This window comes from Apteryx mantelli, chromosome 6, assembly GCF_036417845.1.
Source record: "Apteryx mantelli isolate bAptMan1 chromosome 6, bAptMan1.hap1, whole genome shotgun sequence".
NCBI classification, from domain to species: Eukaryota; Metazoa; Chordata; class Aves; order Apterygiformes; family Apterygidae; genus Apteryx; species Apteryx mantelli.
Genome location: NC_089983.1, coordinates 48,258,926 through 48,280,017, shown reverse-complemented (window position 1 = coordinate 48,280,017; position 21,092 = coordinate 48,258,926). Strand labels below are relative to the sequence as shown.

Below are 21,092 nucleotides of genomic sequence, written 5' to 3'. Positions count from 1 at the left end.
TTACATTACCAGTATGAACCTTATTGTGTCTTAACCATGTTATTTCCTAAAATCTCTAATTTTGGAAATACATGAGGGAAAAAAAAAAAAAAGAAAAGAAAAGAAAATAGGAGACATCACTAAGACAGTGAGAAAAAAAAAAATTGGAGGATCTTCAATATACAATTAGTTTTGAGTTTCAGCATCATTGGCCTAACTTGAAGTTCAGTTGCCCCATAAGAAAAGCAGAAAACATTCCAACATAAAATTCTTTTTCTGCTCAAATCTACATAGAGATCAGCAGCCTCTTGTCGAGGCAGCTGAAATGCATGTGAGGAGCAAACAGATATCAACACATGCTCTATGTCTGGCAAGATGAAATTCAATAAAACCAATACCATTTGCACAAAACCCAAAACTAACACAGCAGAGGACTGTATTCCTGTCCAAAATGCTCTGGCGTAACTCCATCAATAGTCTTTCCAATATGATCAAGGAAAAAAAAAAAAAAAAAACACCACAGAAATTGGTGATGAGAAGCTTTCCTTGCAGAAACCCAACACTGACCTTGTGCTTCACCATCAGGTCTCACAAACTATAGCAATGACTGACTCTGAAGTTTTGCTACAAAGGTAACTTCTAGGAGAAGTCCAAGTCACAAAATAACCCTCTAAAATGACATTCTGCATAGGACAAAAATGATTCACATGCCAAGGAACAACTGAACAGCTGGAATACAAATATCATCTGTCTCCTGTCAACTGAACAGCACCTGCGAAAATGTTAAAATGAATCCAGAGAAATCCATGATTAATTTTCCTAAAGAGACCTTTTAAAATATAGGGAGCCAAACACATACAAAGGAATACTTCCTTTTATCTATAAAATAAGCTAAGAGTTCCTTGCATAAAGAAAAACACAATTTTAGCAAAACTCTGAGAAAATCATTGTCACCCATAGCCCATAATATATCTGGCCCTAGAAATGTCACACATGCTATAGCAATTAGCTTAGACTTTGCTTTTAGCCCAGTTCAAACTGAACTTTCAAGAGCTTTGTTACAATCAGTAGAACCAAGGCTGATTTTCATTACAAAAATTCTTCTATTTACTTGATTTTTGTTTAGATATACCTCTTGAATTAACAGTCATTTCAGACTCATTCAGTGAGCAACCCCCTTCCTCCCCTCGTATTAATATAAGCACCTTGAAGGCAGCTAGGGTCAGTTATTCTTTCCCAGAAAAAGGAAAAATCTGAAGAATGCCTTGATCAACAATACCAGCTGACTAACAGACAGAACACAAGGCTTACTAGTTACTATGTATGAACGTCAGCACAGAGCCCATAAATGAATACTGTAGGGAAAAAACTCACCTTTAATCATCACATTTTTCCCCAAACTTTAAAAGAGAAACTGGAATTCAAGTATGTAAATCCACCTTGGATTTCTGAGTCCTCCCACTTTCTGAATACTGCGGCAACTTTGGCTTCAAGATTGTTTGACTATTACTCAATTTAACTAAAGGGGGTGGAAAAAAAAAAAAAAGATTGTGAACTTACGTTGAATGTGAATGAACTGCTTTGGTTGCTTAAACTCTCCTTTATACAAACGATTGTAATAGTTGACATTGCTCTCTGCTTCAGGAACTGGGATAACCATGCTCTCTTTCTTTTCTCTGAAAACTTGTTGTGCTGAGATAGCCCGTTGCAAATGGTGTTCCTGCAAGAGGAAAAGTTAGAATTTGTTTATTTAGATACCAGCATATACAAGTGCATATGAGAAAAAAAAAGTCATCCTACTTTCCTATTGTTATCCTGACGTAGTACAGGAGACCCAGATAAAGAGTTCAGGCTTGTATCACTGTATTTTAGAGGAAAGTAGAATGTTTGCTTTCAGATTAACGTAAGGAGAAGAGTAAGTCCTTCTATGTGTTATTATAATCAACAGATTCAAATTAAAAGAACAGCCAATTTCATCATTCCCATCTCCCCAGCAATCCTTACTCGCTTGCTTTCTTCAGAAGTTCTGCCAGTTGAGAGCAACAGAAGGAGCAGTCCTCACAATACCATGCAAAGGGCAGGGACTCCCTAAATAGATACCAGCTATTTCATTTTATTCTTGCAGTACAGGAGTCAGAATCACCAGAGAATCACTTCAAGTGAAATACGGATCATAGCACAGGTATTAGTTTACCAAGACTTTTTCCACATCCATAGTTTTACTAGTTAACTTGGTGAAACCCATTTACTGCTGGGATTAATACTAACCTTTGACTCTTCTCTCTCAAAGATTTTCATAAATATTTGTGTTAAACTTAGGCAAAGAAAACCTGTACAGATGTAGTATTCTGATTCATACTGCTACCTACATATCATATGAGTGGAGTTTGGAGAACCCCTGATACGCACTGACCAGCGACCAAAGGCTGGGCTGACCGGCTGATTTCAAATGCCATCCCTGTAGCTCTCTGCCCTTCCTAGGGCGGGAGGCTGGTGGCAATAGAGAACATGCCCCTACGCTTCACATCCCCCAGTTCAGTTAAACTATTACAAAAACTGGTCATGCTAAGACTTCAAACTGCTAAGAAGTTGGCACATGCTCCCTTCTGTGGGCCCTGTAGAGGAGGAGAAGAGTGGTAATCTTCAGCAGGAGGAGATCTTAAATCACCATAGCCATTTACTCAGTGAAAGTTAACTCAAGAACTCTCCTTCACCTGCCTAAGTCAAATATAAAACAAGCAAGCTGCATTCTCCTAGGGGACTAACTGCTAGTCTCTTAATGGAACCAGGAGCTCAAAAGTTCTCATCTCTCCTTTCACTGCTCTTCTTCAGTTGTCTGGGGAGGGAAGACAAAATAGCAGATCACTGACTTGGAACCTACTCTGAGGCTCCGTTCGTTCACAGAAATCCATAAAGCCTTATTTTGCCTATTCCAAGGGCTATCACCTAGCCATTCCCACACACTGACTGTTGAGAAAAAAAAAGTTTCAACAGAAAAAAAGCCTTCTCTCCCCCCTCTTGGGTTTCTGGGGTTCACCTCCCCACAATCAACTCCACCATCCATCCTGCCTCACAACACAGGTGCCACCACCACAAGCAGCAGAACCAGCCCATTTTGGTAACCTGGTTACAAGGCAATCTGGCACGCACTTCTGTCTTGCGCTCACAGATTCTGTACTATGCACTTGGTAAATTCTCTAAAGAACAGTTTTTTCCCCTTCTAATTCCACTTTTTTTTTTTTTTAAGGGTAATGAATGAAAGTAAATCTTCTAAAATATGTAAATGAAGTTATTTAATAAATGATAGCCTCTTAAATACTAAGATCTTGCAGAAATGTAAATAATGCAATTTCTGCAAAGTTAGAATATAATCACAAGTCAGTGACTGGAAGAGTAGAATTGGGAACCTCTTGTAGCAGATAAAATGACATTAAATCAAACTATCAGGCTCCCAAGTGAATGCTATTAGAATTAAGACAAGCATGCAATCAAGTATCTGGTGTGATCTGCCTGAGTTACCACACACTGACTAATACTGTCACTCCACCATTAAAATATGTCTTGGAGAGCTTCACAGAACTGAGTATGTAATTTGACTTAAATGAAAAATTATTTCTTTTCTTGCTGCCCCCCTCCCTTTTTTTTTTTTAATTCTCTAATGTCCCTAGAGTTGCCTCCTAACAGTTAACAGTACAGCACACATAGGAATACCACCAAAATGCTGCCAGGTAGGACCTCTGCAGGTTATTTGTCCAACCTCCCACTCAAAGACCATTATCACTACCACTAAGACAGGTCAGCCATGACTTTGCCAAGTCCTGAAAACCTCCGATGACAGGATCCCACAGCCCCATTAAGTAACCTGTTCCAGTGATGCACTAACCCTCCTAGCAAAGATGTTTTTCCCTAGTGTCCAATCTGACCCACTCAAGCCATAGCAGGTGCTGCCCCTTGTTTGCCATGTGCCACCATCAAGACTAGCTCGGCTCTGCCAGCTTTGCAACCACCTTGCAGTCAGTTGTCGGTTGCTATCAGATCCTCCCAGCCTCTTCTTGCCAGACAGAAGTGGTGCAGTACCCCCTCCTCATAGATAATGTGGTCTAAGTCTTTAACCATTTTGGTAGCCCACTGACATATTCTCTTCCAGTTTCTCAATATCTTGTGAGAAATTTGGGGAAAGCAAAGACACTGGAAAGAGCATTGCAACTGCAGCCTCGCCATCGACGAGTGAAGGAGCATAACTTCATGCTGTCTGGTAGCCATGCTCCTCCTAACAGACCCATATACAATCTGCCTTACTCATAGTCAGAGCACACTGCTGGTCCTTCTTCCGCTTGGCAGCGACCGTGACACCCGGACCTTTGCAGCAGGGCTGCTACTCAGCCAGGCAGTTCCCAGCCTGTATCGATGCACAGCATTAGTCCGCCCCAGGGGAGGAGCTGTGCACTTCTCCTAACTGAAGGTCGTGAAACTTCAGCTGGCCCCAACCTCAAGTTTCTCAACATCCACAAATTTGCTTGGGTTGCTCTTTTCCATGTCCTTCCTAGAAAGGAGGTGAAGTTGACCAGCTTGTAGTTCCCAAATTCCCTTCTTCCTTGCCTCTTCTGAAGATGGGCATAATGCTGTTTTCTTCTAGTCACCATGGATCTCCCTCAATTGTCATAGTTTAGACAGCTGATAACCACCAGCCACACAGTCAAATCTGTCAGCTTTTCCAGCAGCTTTTGGCTCACTTGCCTTCATGAACTTCATCAAGCCCAAACAACACTTATACATACACACCTCCTTTGTTGCCTGTATCTTGCTTCCATCTTTTTTATTCTCTCTCCTCGCATTTTAAGTTCCTTAAGAAGCTCCTTGCTGTTGCACAATGATCCACATCTCAGTACAAAAGGTCAAAAAATTTATTTCCACCATTCTTGAAACTCACAAAAGACATTAGAAATTCCCTTCAAGCTATCCTTAATCATTCTGTATTCTGTAGGACAATCCCTTTACCTCTTCAAAAATCTTATTAATCTAGATAATTTTTTCCACACTCTGCTCTTTGTAGATCTGTGCTATCTCCCTTACCTTGCTATTTTACTCTTCTTTCACCCAGAAAAAGATTTTAATTTACATAAATTATGTCAGTTTACACTTTAAATAAGATACAAATACAGGCTGTAAAGAAGATAACTACACACACAAAACGCACCACTGAGCATGAATGTATAGATATGGGTCTCCAGGCATCGAGTCATTACTGGGATGTGCCTAGCAGGTACAGTGCTGATTAAATCCCAATTGGTTGCAAAGCCCTTTACTGGGCTCCTTTAATCCCCAGTTCAAGCATTCAATGTAGTCAGCGTTTCCGTTTCTTCTTCTCAACGGACATCCTCTTACTCTGATCAAAAATAAGAGCTGCATCTTTATTTGCTCACAGCCAGAGTTCAGGTATCAGTTGCTCCTCTACACAGAGAAATAACATGGAACTGGCAGTGCTGTTTTAAAGGCATATTTCCAGTTTATATAGTGGAGAAATTGTTGTTTTTCACCAACATAAATTTCCCTATTCACAGTCACTGTCCCAAACCATGCTGTAGTTTTTCCTTCCTGTACTTGCTATCTATGGTGACACTATACTTTTAGAGGCCACGTGACCTGAAAGAGTTGGCAAGTTTTTGTCAAATACATTGTTCTAATTTGTTCAGATAAATTCCTTTCCACCTTTTTCAGGACACACATTCCCAAATAGTAAGCTTAGGGTGCTGTATCCAAATGTACTTCCAAACAAAAGAATCCCTGTTCCATTTTCAGTTTTGGCGTTTTTATTTTAAGTCACCACTGCTCAAGTTGCAGTTCTCTTAACAGAAACGAATACTCTGAAAATACTTAAAGGCACAAAGCTCAGAGCCAGTTTAAAGACTGCTACATCACAGACTAAATCACTTCTACCAATATCCCACTGCCCCCAAAACAAAACAAACACTGACATTTTTCTAAAATGAGATTAAATAACTTGCTCATATGGAAGACACAGAACCATACCAGCCTAAGTAATTAATGGGTAAATAAGGTTTAACTTTTGGAAAAAGAAGTAAAGACAGACACATGGCAACTGAGATTCAGAAGATCTTTTTGGCCCAAGCATAGCTCCACAGCTTGTAACAATACCAATGAGTAATTCAGATTCTCAGTTTTTATAACACTGTTAGTGAATGTACCAAGAGTTCCCAAAGAAAATCTGACAATAGGTCACTTTACTATAAAAAGCCCTCACACATAACAACTTCCAAACAAAAAAACCCTCGGTAGTATTACTGTCACCCACTGAAACAGCAGAACTTCAGAAGACAGATAGATAAGCTACATATATTTTTCAAATTAGAATAAAACCAAAATCTTTCTGCTGAACATGAAGTTAAGGAAAGGACAGAATTCCCGAAACAGTTGTGTTTAAACAGAGTTCAGAGTTTTGCTTAAACTCTTAAGACCATTATATGAAAATGCATCTAAAGAGCTAGATTAAACCTGAAATACAGTCTTTCTAAAGGCTTAAAGATAGATTTAGTGACTAGTTTACGAATACAAACTCTTTTTTATTTTTTCCCTTTTCTTACGGTTTTGAAAGACACATACTGTATTTTAAAGCGCACTTCACTCTGCAGTAAGGGAGATTAAAAAAAAACCTACAAAACTGAACATAGAGGCAACGGTGATAGTAGCATAGAAAATACAGAATATGCTGCCATGGGAATAAAAAGGAGCATCTGTTAAAGTGTCATTACCCCAAAATTTACTAAAAACAAACAAACAAACAAACAAACTCCCACAACTTTCTCATTAACTACAACATTTCAAACAAATACAATTTAGACTGGCCTATTTCTTCAATTAACATCATGACTGAATTAGGAATAGCAGTGTTTAATACCTGCAATACTGCTGCTTTAGCATATTTAAATATTAAAAACAATTTTTTTCCCTCCATGTGCAAGATTCATACATCTAGATTCACTCTAGCCACTGAGGTAGCCTCACCGTACAATAACCCCAGTGACACCAGATCACAGTGGTTCGCTAAAGGCACTGACCTCAGGTAATCTGGTACTGCTTCCCTCCGTGCAGGCAGCATGAATCCACTCATTGTGCCCGCAGAAGTGCGCACCGCAGCCAGCGGTCTCACTCTGCCACTTCAGAAGCTCCCATCCACATGGCCATTAACATTAACAATAAGGTTGGCTGAGGATAAACATTAGCTTTAGTCCAGAACAAGGCTTGAACTCAGACCTATGAACCCCTCATTGGTTTGGCTGCATACATTCAGAGCCTGGCTCAAACTCCAATCTCAGAAGCAGAGCACGATACCTTTGCCGCTGTGTCCTTCCATCCCTGAAATGCCAACAACAATTTTAATGATCATTTTATCTGGAAATTTCTTCACTACGAAAAAAGTTCATCAGTAAAAAAAGAAATTTTAGGAGACTATTATCTGGTGATTTATTAATAAACTTTAAGGGAAGCAGTGATCAACACTGAAGCCTTTTTTTTTTTTTTTTTAAACCTGTTAGAGGTACATTTACCCACATACCCTGCTTTGCTCTACTACAGCAAAACAAAGCACACTGATCCTGCAGATGGGTTTCTTTCTTCCCTTAACCCGGAATTCCCGAAGGCCATTCTGCCCAGTACCCTCCTTCAATTTCAAGTACTTCTCCTTCTCATTTCAAGTAGATGTGCTAAGTTTTTGGATGTGTGTGCTGAATACCATCCCCTTAATGAAAAGCTGATCTTTGTCTTAATTATGAAACTGCAGCAGGCAACTCTGTATTGGATACAAACATCCTAGGAGAAGAAAGTTTAGGGCATACTAAATACATCTTTCTCCTCCTCCATCCCTGAAAATTATACTATAAAAGCAGCGGAACAGTTTTTTTTGTTTTTTTTTAAAGTAAGGCTATTTCAACACCTTTATTCAAGTTTTCCAATTTTTGTAGTTTGTAGCTTTTTTGATACACATTTACTACTATTAAGACTTTGCAGTAGTAAGTACCCAAGCATGTTGCTGTTTACTGTGACGCTATTTAAGAAAAGAATTTCTGTTTTGTCAGTCCTTTCACAACAGAGCTTCAGGACACACGATTTAGATTAAAATTTGCAGCGTTGCAAATACTGCTAATGAAAGAAGTATCCGCACTGATGTTACCAAGATACAAGTGAAACAAAACAAAACATACCACAATGTGGTTGATAAACTGATTCACTCAACAAGATAAATGGCTTTAACTGTGTAGCACTCCACTAAAACTATATACAATCTGAAGGTAAAGAAAAGTCAATTTATTAATAGATTTATTTACTCAAAATAAGATATTTCTAGGGTAGTCTAGGGTCAGCCTTGTGTTCTACCTGCAATCCAAAACAGAATTAAAGCAAAGAAAGGAAGAATGGGGAAACTTCACTAAAGCCTAGAGATCCTATTGCCTGAATATTATATTAGGGCATAGAAACCTATTAGTTGACATTTTTATATTTAACATGGAGATTTGAAAACAAAAACCTATAGAATTCAATACAAAATGTGCATCAGACTTATCTTTTAATGTCAACAGCAGCTAGCACAAAGAAAGTTTTAGGCAACATCTGTCCACAGTACTGACAAAAATACCTTTGTGTCAGGAAGCGCCCAAAGCTATATATATATTTTTTTAAGGCATTGCCCTATCTACTCCTGTAAAGTTTTCCAAGATGAAAGCTCAAACACAAAGACCACCTTTTGTTTTCTCCTGTAGTTAACCCATTCAGTTCATAACTGCCCCAAAAAACACAGCCAATGTAGAGTTCTCCTCCTCTATGCAGAGGACCTTTATTTTCTATTGGGAAGGATTCATCCACTTCCATAAGATTACTGGAAGAACTCTTCTTGAACTGACAGCAGCTCATCAGCAAAACTTTTTGAAAATTTTTTTAGTGACTCCTGGACATGTAAATTTATGTAGTAGAATTAAAATGATTATCAATTATCTGAAGCATGGTTGACCCTCAAAAAAAAAGGGGGGGGGGGAGAAAAAGTACTTACAAATCTGTTTTCCTTTCTTTCCCCTCCCTCTTCGCTGGGATGGAAAGCGGTTAACTTAAATAAGTAGTCAAATATGCAGCAGGAAACCTGCCTGCGCACCACAAGTAGTTTATATCCTTGAGAGGAAAGTGAGCATCTTAGATGAGAGTCTCATTGCTTCATTTCCATTTATTTTGACAAACAGACATTTCCGTGAAATAGCATGCAAGAGGGATCACATTTTTCTACTGATCTAAGAAAGAACATCCACTATGAAGAATTAACATACTCAGTAAGTAGTGCTGGCTACTTCTGCTACATGGTCCTCTCAAATGTTGCATTAGATATGGAATAATGCAGAGAGCTGAGCAAACAACAAAAATTCACATACTGAATTCAAGCTAATGCGCCTGAAACAAACCTGTTTTATATGACAAACTTCTCTCTCAGTTGCACTAGAGGATTTCTGACTCTTGTAGAAAGAAGCTCAAAAACCCCTCAAGAAGCAGGAGACAGTATGATGATCCCTCACTGTAAGTGGAACGGACTTGTGGAACAACCTCTCAATTTCACTTTTGGCTATAACATTTTTCCAATATAATTCCTCAGTTTCAAAAAACCCTAAGAAGACAGAGCATTCATCCACTCAAATCAATCAGTTCTTCTGTTAATGACTCCTCATATGAACCATTATTAACCCCAAATGTACAAAACCAGGAATTCCTCGATAGGAAAAAATATATATATTATAATCATAAAAGCAACTGCCCCCTCTCCAATCTTCCTTACTGCCACATTATGACTACAGGAAAACAAAAGGTGAACTAACAGGAGGCAGCTGTTACAAACCACTCAATGAAGAGGGAGGTGGCAGAAGTCAATCAAAATGTGCTACTCTACCCTAAAAATTCACAGAAGTCCTGTAACGGGTAAGATACTAATATAAAATACACACACACTTTAATTGCTTTCTTCTGCTTTCTACTTCTGAAACGGCTATAGTATCACTAAGCAATGCTAGTGCTATCTAAACACTGAGGAGAAACAATTCCATTACTGTGAATACTTTACAGTTTGCCTGAAAGTTACCTAAGAATGCTGACGTAGGCTGAAATGATACAACAGAAGGGCCATAAAAAACCCCACATAACTGGGCCAAACTTCTTTGTACAACACTTGGTGTCTGGATACAATGAGTCAACATAGGACCTGCGGATCTAAATGCAGAAAGTCCAACACAGACTAATAAATGCCAAAGATTTCCTTCATTTCCTCTCTGACAGTCTGACAAAAGCCAATTTAAGTGCTATAAAACACCTACTGGCAAGATACACAGAGTGAAATTAGCCCATGAGGCACCAATGAAGGTATAGGAAAATGACTGCAGAATGTCATAGTCATTTTCATGTTTCTTTAGCTGACCCAACAGCACAGAAGTCTTTAAATAAATTTAACATAGAAAAACAAGCAATGTGATTTCCATCATCCTGTGTAATAGTTGGGACATCTTGCAATCATTTCATGTCCATTATTACCCTACACAGTGGGACAAGAAGCAATATGAGAACAAGCCATCTCTCATTCCTATAAACATGATTGTGCACCATTTACAAACATGTTACCAACAGAGTCACTGTTTACAAAATGTCAAAAAAAAATCCCCTCGAGCATTATATTTCAAAACTACATTTAATTATTCAAATATCCAAGCTGTCAAAACTTCAATAAATACAACTTCAAACTGAATTATTAAGAATTCCTTTTGAATAGGCTGAATATGGTACTTTGTGAAAAATATATTTTTTTCCTGAAAAGCAGAGCGTTTTGTTCTGGGATGCCTTTTTACAGCATTTTAAGAGAAAACTGTTAACAAATGCTGTTAATACCTAATAAAAAAAAAAAAGCCCATACAGAAGGTAAAGTCTTAATCTAGCTCCATTTAATACATTTGTATCATTCATTACATAACAAATACAGTTTGTATACACAGAAAAGATTACTGAACTGCCTCTCAGGATTTCCTTTTTATTTTCTTGCTTCAATTAACGTAACTTGATTTTCCCAAGTCAGGCAGAACTGAGATGGAAAGATGCATACTTACACACATAAATTCTCTCCCTCAATTTTATGTAATTAACCCTCCAGTGGTATTTTAAAAGGCTCAGATTCCAGAACAACTGATTTGCCTCTTTACTGATAGTACTACACATAAAATCTCGTCCTCCCTGCAGAGCCGAGGGGAGGGAGGTGGTGGAATCCTCAGACAGAAGCCGGAAGCCGGTAGCAGCTCCGCAGGGCTCCGTCTCCCTGCTCTCGGTGAGGGGGCACAGCGAGGCCAGAGCACCCGGGGAAGGCAGTCCGAGGAGCAGCTGCTGCTGCCTCACTTCACCCCCACTCGGGGATTCAGATTATCCAACACCTCCATAACAGCACATCAGGTCCGAGCACAGAACCTGCACTTAAACTACTCAAGAGCCTCCTGTGGCTAACCAGTCAGGGCTAGACACCCCCTGCAGGAGGCTACCTGCTCTATAAATCTGTCAGAAATACGACTGGTAGCAAAGCAACTGTGTTACCTTGATATCAAAGATCTGGTCTTTCAGGAACTCAAATTTTTTATCATACTAATCACTGGATACCATTGCCAGACATCCAGTATTTTGTTTACATCTAAGTTTCATACAGGTAAATTGGACAATACGAGGGTGCTTCAAAGTAGAAGTGATATTTGTTTTGCAACTCAGACTGGTCAAACAGTAATAAGATGCAAGTCTCAGCTACACAAATGGGAGAAAGCTAAGATAACCAAATTACAAATTAAAATGCAAACAGCGGGAAAAAGACTAGGACAAAAGAGGCAGAAAAATATTCATAAAGTGTTGGTTAAAGAAAGATATGTAAATTAATTACTTCATGTGTCATGAGGGATACATTGAGATAAAAAGAAAAAAGAACAGTTTAGTGATACAGGAAATTGTCAGAGAACTGACACCTAACAAACTGGAGAACGTTTTCACATGGAAAGTTGTTTAAATCCCAAATTCTTGCAATTTACAAGGCCACAAACATGAGAAAATACCTTACAGAGACGTGTCTACTGAAGCAGACAGACTGGCGAGATGCAGAGCACACCGCATTTCAGAGACTGGAAAAGTAAGTCCATCAGATATCAGCAACCCAGTTCTCTCCTCACACATTTACCAAGGGCACTCTTCTTCCCCAAATAACTTATTTCAGGGGATACAATTCTGATACCAGCTCACCTACTCCTCCCACTCAGAAGTGACCATTTAAAAGAGCAAAAGACCAAAGACATATCTGTATCCAATAAAGTCCAAAATTCTTATGCCAAGCATTTCATTGTTGGTTTATTTCTGAAGAAATAAGATTTTTAAGAAACTGTGAGAATCGCATATAGCATTCTCTCCTTTTATCTTAAAGGATTAGGCATTCTATCAGAGCAAATGCATTAATCACATAACTAATTATCACTGACTGCAATTAGAACTGCACCAACATAGGTTAAGCAAAACCTGAACTCAGATTTTTTTTGGCAAACTTGCCCCTTCTGCTCCTTTACATTTAGAGCAGTTCTACTGAGTACAGAAATAATATTTTAAACTGATACCCTGAGTAACACTAAAAAGTGATTATTATATGTTAACAAGTACGTATTTGAGAAATGGATTAAAATCAAGACTTTAAAATAGTATATTACAATACACCTCATTTCTTTTTTGACTCAGAACTATTCAAAACTGAACATGAAATTATGACAGTCTATACCAATATTACATTTAGTTTCATCAAGTGATTATCTCCAGTTCTTGCTCCCTTCATGTGCAATAATTCAGTTCTGGTTCAATTCTTCTTTAATCTGTTACAGACGTTTCAGTTCTACAATTTATCTTGACCAACAACGGTTTTCATGGCACCTAATGTTAAATTGTAATCTTATTTATGTAAATATTTAATGTGTTCTTTATCTTTGAAAAAGTTGAACAGTTAGCATCTGACAAATATGCTAATGCAGAAAACTATTCAGATAAGCATAAATAAGGCATAGGATGTTAGCTCCATTGGCAAAATAAATTACAAATAACCTTTAAATGGTTAGCAGCCAAAGTGATCTTTCTTATGAAAAATAACTAAACCCAAGATTAACATAAGCAAATTTAATGTTTGCTAAATTAAATAATTAAAATAGGACATTTTAACTGACAAGAATCAACACAAAAATTTTATGAAGCTGACTACTGCTCAATTTTGCCAAGCAGGAGCAATATGAAATCTGGCACGGTGTGATTCAAAGCGCTACTGAAGCTGCCTGAGGTATTTCTTTCCGAGGTTCCAGAGCTGAGCGACAGAGCACAGAGAGCTAGATTTCAAAACGTTTTCCCAAGCTTTCATCATGGCTTTACACCTCATCCTGAGGAAACGTACCTATAAGGGAAAGTTCCTGCATAATGAATGGCGGTGCGACTCTCAATTCACTTCCATGCAGATACCATTGTTCTCTGTTAAGGACTCAGGCACCTAAGCAAGTTAAGACAGATTCCACAGACCAGGGTTAACTGACCCGATGCATCCTGCTCTAGCCTGCAGCAAAATGCAGCTTTATCTAAATTAAGGGTGTAGTTTTAGGAGACAGCCTGAACCCATCTAACCTGAGGATGATACTAATAGGGCAGTCTCACAGTCTTCCATTCCCAGCCTTTCTATCCCCACATGCTCCTGCCATTTCCCATACAATAGAGGATGCTCATCTTATCCGCGGTGGGCTTTCGCCTCCCGCTATCCAGTCAGGTGGGCCACAGTACTTAGGAAAGCACAAGCAAGCAAGAGTAACCATAAGGGACAAGACGGAAAAAGCATCCCACCCCTACTAGCACTAGACCACAGCTAGACTGGCTCAGCCATATCTTAAAAGCACATTCCAAGATTAAGTTACTTGACGTTTGTCCCAGGCTAAGCTCACGCTCACAAGCAGTTGTCACAGGTTAGCTAATAAGTGTTAATGTGATAAGCTCTAATAAACTGATCATTAATTTGAGTCTTAAGAGCAAACCTTCACATTGTTTACATTCATCCACATAACTACACCCAGAGCAAATTAAAAGAAACCTACTCAATTTAACAATCCACCAGTCAACTCACCAGTCAAGTCACTCGGCTATTCTACCATTTAGATTGGTCCAAATTCAACAGAGGTACTTTCATCCCTACTGCTGTGTCAAGTTCATGCAGTCCAAACCGCTTAGTTTTAAGGGCAAAATACCCTTATCAAATAGGATATTACAAAGTACAAGTGGTGCACTGAAAGGAAACTTCTCATCCACAAAAATATTTTGCAGGTGAAAGCAAAGGAAGGATAGAGGATGACAGCTGAAAACTGAAATAATTGCTGGGAAATGGAGTTGAAACATGCACTTGTGAGGAATGCACAGCATGATGCAGTGGGTCTCACAGGGAGGGAGAACAGTACAGAACCTGAAGGCAGGGAAAGAGGTCTCTCAAACAGAACTAAAATTGAAAATGCTATGAATAAAGCTTCCCATTACCAAGAAGATTTGAGGGCAAAATTACAACACAGCATTATGTTACCTGCTACTAACCAGACTTCAGTAAATCCAGCAGTCTCAGAACATACACAAAAACACTAAAGGTGCTGAACTCATACCAAGAAGTAAACTTCTAATGGGAGTTATGGGTTTTTTTCCCTCTCATATCGCCAGTTCATTCCAATAAAATGAAAGCCATTTCTTCCCTAAAGGTAGTCTGTACAGGTCTCATTTGCTCTAATATTCCTGAACTACATGCACATTATCTGCATGGAAGAATAGTATCCACAAATGTTTATCTCACAAGTTACATTTACTTAATCACTTATTAATAACTCAACTGTTTTAAATTTGACAATATTCAAATATAACTCAGCTTTTAGGGTACCAAATACCCAAAGTATTAATAAATAAATGAAACAGAGATGCTGATTGCTTTTTCTAAAGAGTGTGAACCAGTGAAAAAATATGCCAACATCCACATTAAGATAATAACAGTTTGTTTTAAAAATAGTAAAAAATTTTCTTATTCTTGAAATTGCATAGCTGCTTGGTAAGGCTAACTGGTCCATTTTCTGTCCTTTCAGAGCCCTCCCTCAGGAGACATGGATACTTATCACTAGAAGAACTGTGTAACTGTGTAACACTACTACACACAGTATCTGCTCCATGGCATATACCCAGGCTAGCTAAGAAATGAACAGAAAAAGCAAGCCTATCACTTCATGTGAAAAAAGGTACTTCAGCAGCAGCTTGAAAGGGTAATATCTGGCATTTCTATTCAAATACGAACAGAAAACTGAACACTTAGATGGAAAAGCAAACAAAGTTCTCGGAGCTGTCTTCCCTACTAGGGATGGGAAGAGACAGAAATGGTATGGAGATCAGTTCCACAAGTTGAGCTGTGGAAAAAACTGCTATACAAGATGGATTCTTTGCTTAGTTATTTCAACATAAGTTTATTACAGCATTTCTCCCATAATGTTCATTAACACACTATCCTATTTTCTTTAAGTGCTTTTTAAAACTAAATCTGAGTGCCTCAGAAGGTACCAGATAGCTACTTCTACTCAACACCTTAAACAATACTTGACTGTATTTCTCTAAGTAAAAGTCACATATCAATACTAGGAGTAGCAACAGAACCTAGTTTCTCTCTAAAAGAAGATACCATCATCACTATGAAGTTAAAGCTATCCAAACATTTTAAGGCACCTACTGGTTAACAAATATAATTTAGTACAAATAATTATTGTTAAGTTGGGAGGGAGAGAAAAACTAATTAATACAATGAAAGCAACCATCTACAACACTTCCCCATACAAATCAGCTTTAAAAGAGGTATGCTTCCCAGTGAGATGTGAAAGTCTTAAGCAGGGAGAGACTCAAGAAGGAGAAGAGAAACTGTTAACTGACCTCCAAGCTCAGATTTCATTGTAGAAAGCAAGTCAGTAGTATGGAAGCAATCAACACATTTCCAAGGAGTAGGATATACATGAAAAACAAGGCTACTTGCTTTTATGCTGACAAGTAACTGTAATATGTGAACATCTCCATTCATTTCCTTATATTAAAAAAAAATGACACTGTCTCTTAATACTTAATTGTACAAAAAAAAAATCTGGAAAATGTGTATGTAAGATTTTAAACAATAAGTAGAAGGGCCAAAAAGTTTGGCTGACTGGTTTCTTCTTGTTCAGGGATTTTCCTTTCGGAAGTCTGAGCTATAAGCAAACCTGAGTATATTTTTGCTCCAGTGCTGTTCACTACAGCACTACTATCAACTGGAAACCTGGTCATTTCAGAATTGAAAGAAAACAGAGCACTGCTGAAGTCTCCAACCAATGTGTTTATTCTCACACATGCAGGATGAAACCACTCCACGAAAAAATTAAGAGGTCTCTATTCATTCATTTTGTAACCAAAAACCAGGGAAAAACTGTTCAGGCATAAAGATATGTTCAAGAGAGTGCAACTGCAGGACAGAGCTATAATTAAATGCTTTTTAAAAAAAAAAAAAAGCACTGCCAGAAAAATAAAGTTAGTGATAATCTTTATATGTATGTATGCACATATCTTTAAGTGCTCCTGACTGAACTCTTCCACATTATTGTATCAGCAAAAATATTCAGTATGCTACTCTGTATCAACAGAAGTATTCGAACAAAAGTGACATCTGTGCAAAATTAATGCTTCCTGCCTTAAATGGAGAACAAATATGCTATTTTAGAAGCACCACTTGCTCCACGATGCCTGGAAAGCCAAATAGTGAACTCAAGTTTCCAGTATTACAATGGAAACAGAATGAACTAAGGGATGGAAAGCAAGTGTGAGCAGAAGACAAAGCAAGGAAAAAAAAAAAAATCTTCAATTTAACTATTTCCAGCCTTTCAAAATACTCAAAAATTGAACATTAGATGATGACTGAAAGATCATCCTGAGGCGATTACTCAAGGGCTGAGAATGAAATTCACTCCTTTTCATTCTTACTCAGTCAGCATTTTAATAACCTTAAACTATGTCCTTAACTTGCTATTCATGCACTTTTCCCTGTATAACCTTAGCCTTATCATTTCATGCCAACCTAGCTATAAATGAACGTATGTTCAAACAAGAATTTTCAGGTGTCCCTTCAGATAGCTCTGATTGTCCAATCTGTGTACTTTCAATTACTACCACGCTTTTAACTTTGTAACAACTCAAAGTTAAATCCACCTCTGAAAGTCTTCAGCCTGAATTTGTCTCATTATTAAATGTTTTTCCCCTAAAACGCGCAGCTCAACAATATGTATTCGAATAAAAAAGACACTTATGGGATATATATTCTGCAATTTTTCCCCTTCTAGCAGCAACAATTCATTAGCATTATGAAGTAAAACTCCTACTCATCAAGAATATCCAATAGTTTTAAAGCTCAGCAGGAGCATTTTATAACAAAAGGTCATCTTTCTACTTTTGCTTAACTGTAACTCTCCTCTTACATGAAATAAAAACAAAAAAAACCCAAAATACCACAAAACAAGTTTTTCCTCAGGTTTAATTTTGATTAAGTTATAAATACTTGCTAACATAAACATACTACATACCAGAAGCTTAATCTTTTCACAGCTGGAATCTCCAAGCAAGTTACAATACAAAAATGAGCTGCTGATCTCTAAAAGGTTGTATGAGTGGATACAAGTCTCTAAGATACTGAAATGGGAAATAACTCCAGAATATTCATCAAGATCAAATCAAAAGAAAAGCCAGATAAAGATGCTCACACTGAGCAGTACTGCTTTCTGTAATGGCATGACTGGGGGTTTATATTGTGCTTCTGGGACAACAGTGATTGTATGACATTTTAATACAAATAACCTTAGCAGTAGTATAAGAAATGGGCGACAATAATTAAAATGCTCCAAACTTTAAAACTTTCCATGTTTCCAATACAATATTATTACTTAAATAAGAACTTTACTACCAAAAATAAATCACATTAAAAACAAATGGACTAAAATCTGCATTTTTGTATATACAAAATATTAATCACGAACAAAGCAGCTCATATGCCTGTGCTGGCAGGACTAGGTTGTAAAGAACAGCAGGTCAGATGAACAGACCAACCTTAGCTATTTTAAAACTTGTAAACACATAACTATTTCCAGTTAAAAAACAGACCTGGAAGACGATGCTTAACCCCATGATCCACTGTACTACAAGATCCTTCTGACCTCACTGAGCGTTCACACAGGCAGTGGCACACCAAGGACAGAGGTATACTGGGGCCACAGTAACGTGAACTTTGCGTCTTTGTACAGCGAGTTTAAATCATGAGCTACCCTAATGGTTCAGCTGGCTTTCACCAGATGCATCCCTGGCAGAAGTCCGAATTTAAAAGGGTCCTGAGACACCTAAGTAACTGAGATGTCAGAAAGGAGTATGTGTATATATCCCTCCTCCCAAAAGTCCCTCTCAAAATAGACCAAATCACATCTGAGTAACGCTTACTATGATAAAAGCTGTTTAAAGTGAATTCCTCGAATATTCAACTACTGTCATCTACAACAGCCTTTTCCAGAGGTGCTGGGAAACTGTCGTTACATGGCAATAATATAAACAATCTATTAGAGTTAATAATCTTGTTTGGCTGATGTATCTAGCACTATGCTTATATATTGCTTCAATGACCATTTCATTTTGAGATTATGGCATAATATATCAAATACAGTCACATTTCAGTGAAGAAGAAAACACCTCAATCTTACAAGAGAAACATTTTACTACAACACTAGAGCAGTTTTATTAAAGTGTAAATCTAATCCTCTTCACAATCATTTAAGCAGCCCACAAGCAGCTTGCCTGCTTTAACTCTTAGAGAAATTTTCCATCAAAAAATTTAAAACCTGATTTATTAAGAAAATAATCATTTTTTAAAATAAGCCACACTTTATAAACATGAAATGCTAACAGAAGACTGCAAGGCAGACTTCACTGAAATGTAAGAAAACCAAATTACCCTCCAAGATTACTTCATCAGTACCACACTGCTGTGCACGTCAAATACGTTCTCAGGTTCTAGGAGAAATTTACTCTTTTGAAGTGCTGGAAGTTTTGATCACTGTGTATTACAAATTGCAATAGGATGAAATAAACAGCAGAGGAAACCAACGGTAAAAGAGAGAAGGACTTCTTTTAATATCAATAGTCAAGTGAGAAAACCAATCGGAAAGGCACGAGGCTTCCTCTGACAGCTGTAACCTCTGAAAAGCCAATCCACATGCACAGAGGTTTGGCTGAGGCGGAGACAGGGATTCATTGAAGAAATTCTTGAGGGTGCCTTTACTATCAGCTCTACATACAAGTACAGATACATTAGGCAACAGCCGAAGTCTAAGCTAGACAACACAACTCGAAGGAGCACAAGAGTCAGTATTGAAAAAATAAATAAATAAATAAATAAAAATCAGTAGCACAGAATAGCACATTCGAACAGCAGAGCTGTGGGCATGCATTTTCAAAGTGCTGTCCTAATGCTTTGAAAACCCCGAGAAACTTATCTTTACCTTACAGGGACAAAACTTCTTTCTCCCTATCACACTACGAAAAGGAGAACAAGTATCATGTATGCGTTTTTAAAAGTTGCTGCTTAATTAAAAAAAAATCATCTAAATGCTTAAAAGCATAATGCTTAACGCAACACGTCCAGCTGATGTGCCTGACAGCTGGCGTACACTCTGCAGCAGGAAACGCTTGCTTTCTTCTCATACTTAAAAAAAAAAAAAAAAAGCAAAGAAAAACCTCAAACACACACACACAAAAAAAATTCTTATAACCACTACCAAGAATTTCTAGCAGAGCATCTGTTTGCACGCCGCTGCCCCGTCCCGGCGGGAGCGGGAAGGCCGGTGCCGGCGCTCCGCCCCGGGCCGCGGCAGCAGCGACAGCGCCGCGGCCGCCCCGCTCCGCTCCGCACCGCGCTCCCCGGCCCGGCCCGCTCCGCTCCCGCGGCGGCAGCCAAGGCGCGCTACGCCAACGGCGGCCACAGCGCCCGCCCGCTCATTCAGAGACGCCTCTTGCGCCTTCCTCCTTCCTACGCTAGCGTAAAGGCCTCCCCCCCACCACTAATCAAAACACTCGCGAGTCGGGACGCAAAGAAGATGGCGGAGCAGGGCCCGCTTACGGCGTCGGACAGCAGTTTACGCTGCGCTCTTTGCGCAGGGCCCCATAAGAACCGTGCAGCGCCGCGGCGGGGAGCGTGCGTAGTGCGCTTGGTGAATGCCAATGGCCTATTTCCCGTGAGGGGAGGGGGGTGTCTGATAAACAATGGTGCCCCCCCTGCGCGGCTCCCTTACCGATTCCTCCTCTTTCTCCATGCCCGTGGGCATCTGCGGCACAGCCCGGTTGATGGAGACGCAGTCGTTGAGGTCGGGCATGTCCTTGCCGCGGTAGATGGGCAGCGGTTTGGCGGCGTCTAGCGCCCGGGCTCGGAAGGAGAGTTTGCTCATTGTCTCCCCCTCACAATAACACCCCGGGGCCGGGCGGGCGGGGGGGCCCCTCACTGCGGCCGCGCCGCCGCCTCCCAGCCGCTCCCGCACCCGGCCCGCAACACCATGGAGGGTCCCGCCGCCCCGGAACAGCTCTCCGCGGGGCCGCCCGTAGCTCACAGCGCACGCCCCGCAGCCCTAGATCCGCGCCGGGCTCGCTCGATCCGCTCCCTGCGCCATGGCAAACATGGCGGACATTAACCAAAGCGGCCAGCGATCCCGACAGCCAACGCGAGAGCTCGGGACGGGGGGGAGAGGGGGGAGGGAGAGGCCGGGAGGGAGGGGGGGAGGCCGGTGCGCGCGCAGCCTGAGGCGGGCGGCGGCGGCGGCGGCGCTGTGACGGGAGGGCCGTTGAGGCGGGCCGCGACGGTGGCGCCGCTCCCGCCGAGCCGGGGGCGGTTGCTGGTGGTGGCGGTGGTGATGGTGGTGGGGGAGACCCGCCGTCCTCCCGCCGCCGCCCCCCGCTCGGGCGGAGCGATAGAGTGC

At 39.8% G+C, this 21,092-nt stretch overlaps 1 protein-coding gene across 2 annotated transcripts in view; it reads right to left on the bottom strand.

Moving 5' to 3' along the window:
- EPC2 (enhancer of polycomb homolog 2) overlaps window positions 1–20,614 on the bottom strand; it is a 53,381-nt gene extending 32,767 nt beyond the window's left edge. Inside the window, exons 1-2 of one of the 2 annotated variants that reach the window (XM_013957356.2) lie at window positions 20,415–20,614; window positions 1,540–1,699 (exon numbers count right to left, since the gene is read on the bottom strand). In XM_013957356.2, the coding sequence (XP_013812810.1) occupies window positions 1,540–1,699; window positions 20,415–20,567 (313 nt within the window). In that variant the 5' untranslated portion in view covers window positions 20,568–20,614. The remainder of the gene's footprint in view (window positions 1–1,539; window positions 1,700–20,414) is intronic. The other variant, XM_013957355.2, reaches the window with a different exon arrangement.
- Between the last annotated feature and the right edge of the window lie 478 nt (window positions 20,615–21,092).